The following is a 12,474-nucleotide window of genomic DNA, read 5'->3' as shown; positions in this document are numbered from 1 at the left end:
ACTTCTTTGACAACAACATCACTACTTACCCCTCTGTAAAGTCCTGTCCGTATAAGACCTCTTTCAACAGACGCAAACTTTGTGGAGCTTTGGATTATATGTTTCAAATTTAAGACGGCGAATTGAACGAGCGGCGGTTCGGTCCGACGTATAAGCTCAGCTCAACAGGAGATCTGAGGCCGTGGGCCAACTGTTACTGCATCGACTGCGCCAGAGTGTTTTCAAGATGAGCTCAGAACAGCTGTGGAAAGGGACGGGTTCCACCCACTTTTAAATAGAACTCTTTGGTTAACACCCCTCGGCAGTCACTGGTCCCTCAAGTCAAGGACTTCCTCTCAGTGAAAAGCGGTGAGATAGAGAGAGAGAGAGAGAGAGGGGCAGGAAACAGCCGCACAGAGTTGATAAAAATGTACATGAGTAACAGATAGGGGGGCCGTGGTACTGTATAGGTCAAGGGTTCACAAACTTTTCAGTGCCGCGCGACCCCCCCCCCCCAAATAATCATATTTGAACTGAGGACCGCCCCACCCTCACAAGCACTTGGAATTATATTTAGTTTGACTCGGTTCCGCAGACAAATATTGTGAAAATAACGTAAGAATTCACAATTTCTGCCTCTTTCTTAGGTGATATATTTGACAATTTGGCTAATGTTTGACCCTTTTTTATAATATACTGTTGTTTGTTGGTTACTTTTGATGCAGTACTTGTACTTAGTTTAAAAAGGTTTCATTTTAGAGGTATTAAATATGTCTTAAAGTCCTTACATTGTCACTTTAGAGATGTAGACACGCTGTATACATACTTTATGTTGGTTTGTTTACGGTTGAGTGAGATAAAAATGTTGAACAGAAAGCTAATCATCTGGGCACCCCCCAAAATCGTTTGGGGACCCCCCCTGGGTAAGTAGACACAGACAGACAGAGCATGGGGACTTTTCAGGGGAAACCATCATGACTTGCAATATTACCTACAGGCAGGATTCGATTTCCATGAATCACTTAAGAGCTACTACTTCATCGTATGACAAATAGCAAAAATAGCAGATCTACAAGCTCACAACACATCACAATGTGATGCGTTATGAGCTTGTAGATCTGCTATTTTTGAAATGAAAATGAGAACGTTTAAAAGGTTTTGAAGATACTTGACATTTTCTTTGTTTTAAATGGGTGCCGCAGGGCTAATGTGGTTAACATCATTTTTTATTACATCGTTAAATTGTGATATTAAATCAAACCTAAAGATCAAACATATCACACTCTACATTTCAGTCTGCCCACAAGCAGGATAAAAAACATACCCTCACTGCCCATAAAACAAATCAATGACCAGAGGGTGGGATATCAAAACAGAGCCATCCCTCCCTGCCTATAGGCCCTCATACTACAGTCACAGCAATAACACTGAACAGTCTCCTGTTTGTCTGCTGAAGTTGTGATATAAACTTTACTCTGGTGCAGTGGTGTAACTAAGTACATGTACTCAAGTACTGTACTGTACTGTAAGTCCAATTTTGAGGTACTTTTACTTTACTGGAGCATTTCCAATTGTCTATACTTTTACTTCTACTCCACTACATTCCAGAGGCCAATATTGTACTTTTACTCCACTATAATTATTTGAAAAATTTAGTTACTAGTTACTTTGCAGATATACATTATTATATTATAAAACATACATTAACCCCTTTAGCCCTATTTTATTCATAGGCTATTTGACAATAGCAGATCTACAAGCTCACAACGCGTCGAATCGCGATGCATTGTGAGCTTGTAGATCTGCTATTTTCAAACATTTTAGTACTTTTACTTTTGGTACTTTAAGTACATTTTGATGCCAATACTTTTGTACTTTTACTCAAGTAACATTTTGAACACAGGCCTTTTACTTGTAACTTCTATATAGTATTTCTACACTGTGGTATTGCTACTTTGACTTAAGTAAAATATCCGAGTACTTTTTCCACCACTGACTAAGAGACTAAGATTTTGATATTTAGTCGACTAAGACTAGACTAAAGACTAAAGACTAAACAATTTCAGAAGACTAAAATAGGACTAAAACGAACTGGTGTGTTATTCAAAAGACTAAGACGAGTCGAAGACTAATTCAGAATTTGCTGCCAACATGAACACTGGTTCTATATTGTCTGAATCAGCTTTGTTTGCATTCGTTTACGTGCTAAAAGAGTGACTTTGAGAGCTGTTACACAGTACAATGTAAGTCAGCATATTTTCAATTATCAATTTCGAATCAATGTAGCGACTATTTTTTAGCGGCGGGCGTCCTAGCCAACAGAGAGACCAGCAGATATAGGAGAGAGAGACAGTAAGGCAGACAGAGCAGGGGTGCACTCAGGGGTGACGTTCTGGAGACACACTGATAGTGGCACGTGTGTGTGAAGTTCAACTGGGGGTCCCTGCAGGGACCCAGAGGGTCTCACAGGTCCACGTTCAGGCACAGTGTCGCCAGATTTGACAAGCCCAAAAGAAGCAACTATATAAGCCACATGAGCACTTTAAATCTATATACTTGTATACATCGGCGATTTGAAAATAGCCGATCTACAAGCTCACAACGCGTCGCGATGCGACACGTTGTGAGCTTGTAGATCTGCTATTTTCGAAACAATCTTGAAATAAAAATGTGGAATATTTGGGAAGATTTTTTAAACATTCTAACAACACAAATCTGGTACAAAATATGTTCAAATGGGGGTCAAGCGGACAAATGACATGAAAATATTTGAGAACCACTAATGATATATTAAAACATTTTGAAGCAAGCCTAAATTAGCATCTACACTTTAGAAACAAGCCCCCAAAACCCGCAACTACTGTATACCAATTCATTTGCAAGCAACTATATAGAAAAACAAAGTCCAAAGTCGCTTATAATAAGCAGACATGGCAACGCCGGTTGAGGCTCCGATACAGCCGCCTTTTCAATACCCGAAACATGGGGGCTGGTCCCTCCTTACCAGCTACTTGTCTCTTCACAGCTCACTGGTGATGAGAGCCAAACCAACCGGGGTGGAGAGATGTTTGTCATCGTTGCTGTAGAGCAGAAACCTCCTATCTCCATGTTGTAACTTTTGGTGGGGTTTTCCGAAATGTATATAGGGCTGAAGTGGTTAATGTATGTTTTGTAATAATAATCAAAATCTACAAAGTAACTAGTAACTAAAGTTTTCAAATAATTGTAGTGGAGAAAAAGTACAATATTTGCCTCTGAGATGTAGTGGGGTAGAAGTAATAGTACTGAACATTGGAAATAGGCTACTCCAGTAAAGAAAAGTAAAAGTACCTCACTACAGTAGGCTACTTGAGTACATGTACTTAGTTGCTTTACACCACTGTTTGGGGGGGGAATTAACGCCCCTACTCGTTTCGAGCTTGCAGATCTGCTACTTTTACAACCTTTGAATGTGAATCCTGAAAAAGTAAGGTTTTTTTGGGACTTATGAGGTTCTTCCACCCAATAGAGACGTCATGTTGAATGACCACGGACAGCGCAGATCAACAGAGCCAGGGTCAAGTCTGACGTGAATCTCTGTTGACTGTCGTGTGAGACAGACTTATTTATTTATCTATTTATTTCGGTCTTTTTCTTTCTTTTTTTCGGGGCAGATGACGCACGGGGTAAAAGTGCGTCACGGGGTAAAAAGTGTGCACTCGGTGCCGCACTTTCTTTTGCTGTAGATCTGCTATTTTTGAATAGCCAAAGAAATCTTAAAATGACAGAAGATTGAATGGCTTAACCTATAAGCGTAAGGTGGAGAAGTTGAAGAGAGCCTCACCTCTATGGCCTGTAGTCGCTGCTGGTATTTCTCCGCATCGTCCATGGCGACAGTCTGTAAACAAAGACAACGTCTCTACAATTAGTAGAAATAATAATAAATACATGAAAACGCATGTAAGCATAGTTTTTTTTGTACCACTTTGAGCACTATTATACTTCATCGTATGACCAATAGCGTTGTGAGCTTGTAGATCTGCTATTAGTCCCTTTTTTAGTATTTTTTTTTACCAAAAGAGGGACACCACGGTTAATGTGATTAACATACATTTTTCAATGTTATCGAACATAAATTCAGTATCAAACATTATCATATTTCCCAAAAGGAAGTCTGACCAGACACTAAGGCAGGGGTCGTCAACGTTTTTCAGGCCAATACAAGGACCCCCTAGCTGAGAGAGAGATGAAGCAGGGACCCCCTCTATATTGTCTAAAATTGCGTTTCAAATGAAACTTTTGTTTCTTTACTTGGTCTGCTCTTTTTTCCCTCTACACCTAATACCTCTTTGCCAAAAATAGGCGATCTACAAGCTCACAACGCCTCGCGCTGCGAGGCGTTGTGAGCTTGTAAATCTGCTATTTTTGGCTAAAGTTCTCCTCAGAAAAGGGATGCTAGGGTTCTAGTGGTTCATGTAAAAAAAACATATCACACAAAGATTTGGCAGACCCCCTGTAGTAACTCTGAGGACCCCCTGTTGAAGACCCCTGCACTAAGGGATCAAACATAAATGAATGAACAGGGGGTGTATGAAAGCAGAGGCCTGTTTTACCCTCTTGATTCCCTCTTGTTCTATCCACAAGTTTCCTAGGCTGTGTGGGCATCACTTCCTGTCGATTTGATCCAATGAAATCCAATGATATCCAATGAAATCGACAGGAAGTGATGCCCACACAGCCTAGGAAACTTGTGGATAGCAGTAGATGTTTGGTCAAAACCTTGAGTGTTACATCTCCACAAAAGATGGGCTCCAGGTATTGTACCTGTGCATTATAATGGCAATAATTAAATAAACTATTAACGTGATCACTTTTCACAGTTACAAGGATACAAACATTTTATTGTTGTTTGTATCTATTAATGTTCCAACCACCATGTTCTCTATACTAACCCTGTTTCACTGTTATGAGCAAATGTGTTTGTGTGTGTGTGTGTGTGTGTGTGTGTGTGTGTGTGTGTGTGTGTGTGTGTGTGTGTGTGTGTGTGTGTGTGTGTGTGTGTGTGTGTGTGCGTGTGTGCGTGTGTGTAGCCGATCTACAAACGGCGCTTTGTGAGCTTTTAGATCTGCTATTTTCAAAGGATTTGTATAGATTTTGAAACATGTGAAATTGGATATTGTGCATAATGAGTACTTTTACTTTTCGTACTATATTTTGACACCAATACTTTTGTACTTTTACTAAAGTACATTTATACCGGACTTTTACTTGAAACAGAGTATTTCTACATGGTGGTATTGTTACTTTTACTTAAAGTAAAAAATGTGAGTACTTCCTCCATCACTGTCTAAGTGTCTAAGTCACAGAAGCAGTGACACAGGCTCAGCTACAGGTAGAAGAGAGAGACAGAGGGAGTGTGTCATGTTGTCGCTGTCAAGTTGTTGCACTCCGTTGCATGCTGTATCCTAGACATCATAACACCACCCACACCTCTCTCTCTCTCTCTCTCTCTCTCTCTCTCTCTCTCTCTCTCTCTCTCTCTCTCTCTGCACCGTGCGTGTACACAGTGGTGGAAGAAGTACTCAGATATTTTACTTAAGTAAAAGTAGCAATACCACAATATAAAGATACTCTGTTACAAGTCAAAGGCCTGTGTTCAAAATGTTACTTGAATAAAAGTACACAAGTATTGGCATCAAAATATACTTAAAGTACCAAAAGTAAAAGTAAAAATGTTGGAAAATAGCAGATCTACAAGCTCACAACGCGTCACATCGCGATGCGTTGTGAGCTTGTAGATCTGCTATTTTCAAATAGCCTATGTATAAAATAGGGCTGAAGTGGTTAATGTATGTTTTACGATGTAATAATGTATATCTGCAAAGTAACTAGTAACAACGTTTTCTAATAATTGTAGTGGAGTAAAAGTGCAATATTTGCCTCTGAGATGTAGTGGAGTAAAAGTAAAAGTATAGACAATTGGAAATACTCCAGTAAAGTAAAGGTACCTCAAAATTGTACTAAAGTACAGTACTTGAGTAAATGTACGTAGTTACTTTACACACACACACACACACACACACATACACACACACACACACACACACACACACACACACACACACACACACACACACACACACGCACACACACACACACACACACGCACACACACAAACAAACACACACAAGGAAACAGGCTGCCTGCAAACAGCTGTACCGCAGACCTCAAGGTTTCCTCCCACCGAGATAGACACTGTACACACATAGGCCTAGGCTGGCCTTGGAGACCCTGCTCACCCACACACACATTCAAAGAGTTATTGATTGACGGAGCAGTAGTAGAATCACTCGCCGGAAGGAGTGACAGAGAGAGACACGCTGTGGCTTACTACAGAGATACTAAAAGAGCTCACAGCACCCAGAGTCATGCATCAAACGTCTTGAGGGCTTGCCAACAACACTTGCCAAGACACCTTGCCAAGACACCTTGCCAAGATGGCGTGCGTGTGGGCAAGAGAGAGAGAGAACGGGAGGAAATATATGTGAAGTGGCAGTGCCGTGGACAGATACTCAATTTACAATTTGGAATTGGCATGAATGCTAAAGGCAATTAACTCATTGACTGCCAGAGTTAAACTACGGTGACCATACGTCCTCTTTTACCCGGACATGTCCTCTTTTGGGGGGCTGTCCGGCCTGTCCGGGGGGGTTTATGAAATCCTTCAAATGTCCGGGGTTTTGAGAGTTTGGGTGATACCCCCCCCCCCCTCTTCTGGGACGAAGAAAAAGCCTCAGAGACGAGCCGGAGGTTCTTACGGGTGGAAAACGGAACGTTGGTCCTAAAACACACTGCCCCATTTCTTTTTCGCGGGCCGAGGCTGCCGGATTAGACCCGGGGCGAGGGTGTTTTAGGACGAATTCAGACCCGCCGATGTTTCCTTTTCGCTTGATATTGTTTGATGCAGAAACAATCATCATGACTGATACACATGAAAGAAAACCCTTCACAGCTAATAGAGCATTTAAAATGTGAAGAATCGGCTCAGAATTGAATGAGTATGGCTATAGTTAAATGTGAACCTCTTTCTGCTATAAATATGCATCCACCGTTCTGCGCGCCCCTCGGCTGCGACGTTTCCTTTTTGCCACACATCTACACTTCATGGAGTACATTTTTTGTCCCGAATTATCCGAATGAACCGAATTAAAGTAAGAAAAACCTGAAATAAAAAGGGGGGAAAAACGCAAAAAAAAAGAATCTTTTTGGGAATTCAGAATATGGATTAAACATCATCTATGCATGCGTGCGAGCGTTTTCACTAACCTGTGAAAAACCTTTGAATATTATTCTTCACAACGATCCACCCGCCGATCGCTTTAAAAGACGTTGGGGGGGCTCGTAGAATCAGAGAAAAAATATTGTGCCAGCACGCTAATCCATTTAATAGTTGTGGGCAGTGAATGTAGCTTGTTTTCGCCAAAAAGCTACAGAAAGCAGAGAAAATTAGTAGTATTAATCCTGTAATACTAAACCAAACCAGCTCCATTATGTTGTGATCACGTGATCTTTGGCTGTGGTCTTCATCATCATCATCATCATCATCATGATTGGCTCTATTCACAGCAGCCATATTGTGAAGACATTCACAGGTGTTGCCAATGATACAGTACTAATGAAGGCTCTGTTCCATTCTGGTCAAACAGAGTCAGGGTGCTGATATTGTTGCATGTTGGCTCACTGAAAACACTCTGCTAGACCAGTGGGTCTAAAGTTGGGGTCCAGGGACCCTCATTGGCTTCCAAATGGCCCCTTACGGGTGTGTAACTCTGAGAGTGTACAAATGGAACCAAATGGACGGTCCGTAAGGGTCCATTTGGTTCCATTTGTACACTCTCAGAGTTATGGGGGTCGTGAAAACCACTGTGCTACACTAAATGGAACAGAGCCTTCATTAGTATCATTGGTAACACCTGTGAAGGAAGTGATAATATGGCTGCTGTGCATAGAGCCTATTGACGGTGGTTTACCCTCTAGGGTGGTTTACCCTCTAGGTTCTAGGGTAAACCACCTCTAGGGTTTATCCCTCTAGGGTAAACCACCAAAAACCACTGGCTCATCAATTAGACGAGTTGGCAGTGTGAGCCTGAAAAGTAACAGTTTTGGACATATGTTTCCACCCGACAGCAACATTATTTTAGTTTCCATTGGGTTCAGAGAGCTAGCTATTTTCTCATTCAACAGTAAACAAACCAACATGCAGTATAAAAGTGTATACAGGGTATCTGCACATTTCTAAAGTGACGATTTAAGGACTTTTAAGACCTTTTTAATACCTCTGAAAAATGTATTAAAAAGGCCATTACTGCGTTGAAAGTAACCGACAAAGTAGACTATCAAAAATGGTCATAAACATTGGCCAAATTGTCACATGTTACCTAAGAAAGAGGCAACATTTTAGAAAATTGCCGATCTACAAGCTCGCAATTGAGAGATGAGTTATTTGATGAAAACCTGTACAGTTCTACAGACACAAGGTGCACACATTAAAAGATACATATGACTTGCATTGACAAAACACACCCAGCAATATAGGCAATATAGAATAGGCCTTAAAACTCCAACCACTATCTCTACACAATTTTTACGCTCAGCTATAAAAAGCTCAGATCTGGTTCCCATGACGTGAGGTCAGCAAAGCTCTGCTCTGCAGTGTAGATAAGACTCTGAATGTAACGCTGAAGTTAGACACAGTCTCAGTGGTATTGAGGCGATTTAACAGGAGATACAGTATGTACTGTACTGTACCCTGAGCACTGAAGCACATATGTTAGAGTGACCTGTTGAAGTGACCCACTTAAAGGGATAGTTCACACAAAAAATGATTTTTCTATCGATTGGTCACCCCATGGAGACTTAATTTCATGGATATTTTTTAGTTTTTGTCGCAGTCCTAAGCCAATAATTTGATGTCCAGCGGTCCGGTAGGAGACACAAAGGAGACTCTTTGTGTCACCTACCGGAACCGCTGCCGGTCATCAAATTATTGGCTTAGGACTGCGACAAAAAGCAAAAACAAATAAAATCGTGAAAATGTTTGCAAATCTTTGAATATATATACTTTAAAGCAAACATTTTAACTCAAATATTTGCTTCTGGAGGTCCCTGGCACAAAACAGAGTGTCAGTTGTATCAATTTGGGGGTCCTTGGCACAAAAAAGTCACAAAATCACACACAAGTCAGAGTCATCAAATATAGCAAGCTTTTGTATACAGTACATAGGCTTACCAAGCCTTCCACTTCAGCAGGCGTGACCACCAAAACCCAGAGTGATAACCACTTAAAACGCACGATGAACAGCGAAAATAGCAGAACTACAAGTCGTGATGTGACGCATTGTAGAGCTTGTAGAACTGCTATCTTCGCTACTCTCAAAAATCTTGACATTTTAGAAATGTTTAAATGTTTAACCCATTAAGACCAGGAACGCATCTGTGTCATTTTAGATTTATTTGGCTATTCAAAAATAGCAGATCTACAAGCTCTTGCCGCGCTATGAGCTTGTAGATCTAAAAAAAAATAAAAATACATTTTTTATATATATTTTTTTCAAAAAACTGTTGATTTAGAAAACATTTTTAGAATCGTCCTCAGGTCTTAATGGGTTAAATGACCAAAAATGGTTTGAAAATGTATAAAAAAAAAAAAAAGTGACAAAGTCACATGCAAAAAAAAGAAGAGAAGCCATCTTGAGACTACTGGGCAAGCTGCTCCATGGCCTGGTTGCAGTCTCAGCTGTGCTACAGTAATTAACTGTGTTAATTGCCATTAACTCTTTAGTGTAACGTAGCCATGTCACCCCTGTGGTGCAGGGCTCTGCCAACTAGCTGAAGAGCATACAGTATATCGTTGCTGTCGGGCAGAATCCTCTTATCTCCATATTCTACCTTTTTGTGTTTTTTTCGTAATTGAACGCCCTACTTGATCATACTACAGTGTCACACAAAAGCATCAAAAGTAGCAGATCTACAAGCTCGAAGCGTTTCGAGCTTGTAGATCTGCTGCTCTTGATGCTTTTGAATTTGAATCCTGAAATGTAACAGTTTTGGACATATGAGGTTTCCAAATTCCAAGACTGAACAAGTGACCTGATCAAACACAGTTTTTATGAGCTAATTGTTGCTTACTGAAGTAGTTTTCCTGTGGGTGATCTTAGTCGCCCTCTGGTGATCAGGTGGCGCTATGACAGTTACATGTGCAGTTACATGTATGCGTCTTACTATGCAATATCTTTTTCATCTTTTCTATGCTGACTAAACTGTATGTGCATTAGAGCCATGACCCTGTTCAACATTCATCATGAGTCATGACCACATAGGTTACACTGGACCCAGTATCCATTAACATACATGTTAATAGTTCCTCAATATTATAAAAATAAATAATATATATATTTTTAAATGTTTTTTGTTGTTGTTAATGCTGAATAAAAACCAAGCACCGAGGACTGATTTATTGTTTGATTGATTCAGGTACGTACAGTAGCCTACTCTCCGTCCATAGCAACCACTGAATGCTGTGATTGACCACTCACAATCGAGCATTGAACCAGGTGAGGTCGCGTAATAATGCTGTGTGTCCTAGTGTTTGTTCAGTAACAGGGGTCTTCTCCCCATCTCTCCAGCTCTTTGGTAAACAGAACATGCACTTTACTGAATCTGAATGTATGTTTGATAACATAATGTTGCTGTATAACCAGGTGCCTTCCTTGTCAGTATGAAACTCATCCTTGGAAATCAGTGTTTGTGAATTTGATGTTAATGGGATGTGGTAGGGGGTCCGTGGGGGCGGTGGTGGGCTGCCCCCCCCCCCCCCAAAAAAAAACATGACACTCTGCACAGTCATTAGTGAGTGTTGTCAGCGATGGGACACATGAGGACAACACTCAGGCTCAAGGACAAACCTTCCAGGATGTGCCTTTGTCTGGATAACAGAAGCCACAAAGGCTGCCAAATTGTGTGTGTGTGTGCACACACACACACACACACACACACACACACACACACACACACACACACACACACACACACACACACACACACACACACACACACACACACACACACACACACACTGTCTCTTTCTCTCTCTTCTTTGTCACTGAGGTCTCTCCTCTCCAGCTCATTGTGATTCTCTGGGTTGAGTACACTGTATACTCCTCAGCGTTAATTTAACACTGAGGGGTACGTGCAAATGGAACCAAATAGACCTCACGCCTCCGTTTGTTTCGCTGAGGATCTTGCAGTATAGGAGACCCAGAAGCGTGTAACAAATGCAAAATCCTCTCTCTGGGTGATGCCCTGAGCTGCTGCTACCAACATTATACTGTATATTTGCCTGCCGTTGCAGTTGCTGACACTGTCGTTGTGTATATTTACGCGGTGAATATACATTTTATGCGTTTGATTGATTTCCTTTTATTCTCTTATTAGTAGCCTACTGTATTTTTGTCTTTTCCTTTCTTTTTCCTTAATTAGTGTTATTGGTTTTATGCTGCTCCATGTCCAAAAAAAAAAAAGCTCTTATATCCCTGGCCTGTACACATGATGTAGCTAACACAAGAAAGAAGAACCAGGAGGTCCCCAGCAAATTGTGTTAACACCGTGGCTATTCAAAAAAAACAGATCTACAAGCTCATAGAGCTATATGAGCTTGTAGATCTGCTATTTTTGTGCAAACCTTTGAATATATTCTGTTTTAAAGCGAACATTTGTAACTCAAATCTTTGCTTCTGGGGGGGGGGGGGGTCCATATAATCCACATAAATAACAAAAACACAGGCACTGTACATTTTGAATCTGTAAGAAAGCCGAAGGCACACATAGTACAAAGTAGCAAAATATGTACAGTAGCAGCTTCCCACGAAATGAGAGAAAATGGGTGACTATTAGTCTATACACACTTAACCGTTAACATATCGTCTCTGTCATTCAAAATTCTCAAGTAGCAGATCGACAAGCTCAGTTCCAGGTTGTGGATCTGCAAATGTTTGTGCTTTTGCAGAGGTGGAAAGTAACTACGTACATTTACTCAAGTACTGTACTTGAGTACAATTTTGAGGCACTTTTACTTTACTGGAGAATTTCCAATTTTTCCACTTGTACTTCTACTCAACTACATCTCAGAGGCAAATATTGTACTTACTGTATATTACCCAGTTCAGCCCTATACATTTTGGCCATTTGAAAATAGCCGATCTACAAGCTAAGCTCACAATGTGTCAAGACGTATAAAATACGTATAATAAGTGGTGACGCTATATTAACACATTTTGCTAGGGACCCCCTGGAGAGAGAGAGAGAGAGAGAGAGAGAGAGAGAGAGAGAGAGAGAGAGAGAGAGAGAGAGAGAGTGTGTCAGGCAGGCCTACAGTGTATCAGTGGCAGGACGGGTGGCAGTATCTTGTGGTGTGTCTAATGTTCTCCTCGAGGCCAGGAAATGGCCTTTTATCCTCA

General features: G+C 40.9%; 1 protein-coding gene across 3 annotated transcripts in view; it reads right to left on the bottom strand.

The window, feature by feature from the left end:
- LOC311056019 (uncharacterized protein) overlaps positions 1-12,474 on the bottom strand; it is a 61,543-nt gene that overhangs the window by 16,275 nt on the left and 32,794 nt on the right. For all 3 annotated transcript variants that reach the window (XM_084072360.1, XM_084072359.1, XM_084072361.1), the window contains exon 2: positions 3,803-3,856. In XM_084072360.1, coding sequence (XP_083928486.1) covers positions 3,803-3,847 — 45 coding nt within the window. In that variant the 5' untranslated portion in view covers positions 3,848-3,856. The remainder of the gene's footprint in view (positions 1-3,802; positions 3,857-12,474) is intronic.

The sequence above is a fragment of the Gymnoscopelus microlampas genome, assembly GCF_963454915.1.
Source record: "Gymnoscopelus microlampas genome assembly, chromosome: 11".
Classification (NCBI taxonomy): Eukaryota; Metazoa; Chordata; class Actinopteri; order Myctophiformes; family Myctophidae; genus Gymnoscopelus; species Gymnoscopelus microlampas.
Note: the sequence above shows the minus strand (reverse complement) of the source record. Positions and strands in the feature narration are given on the sequence as shown.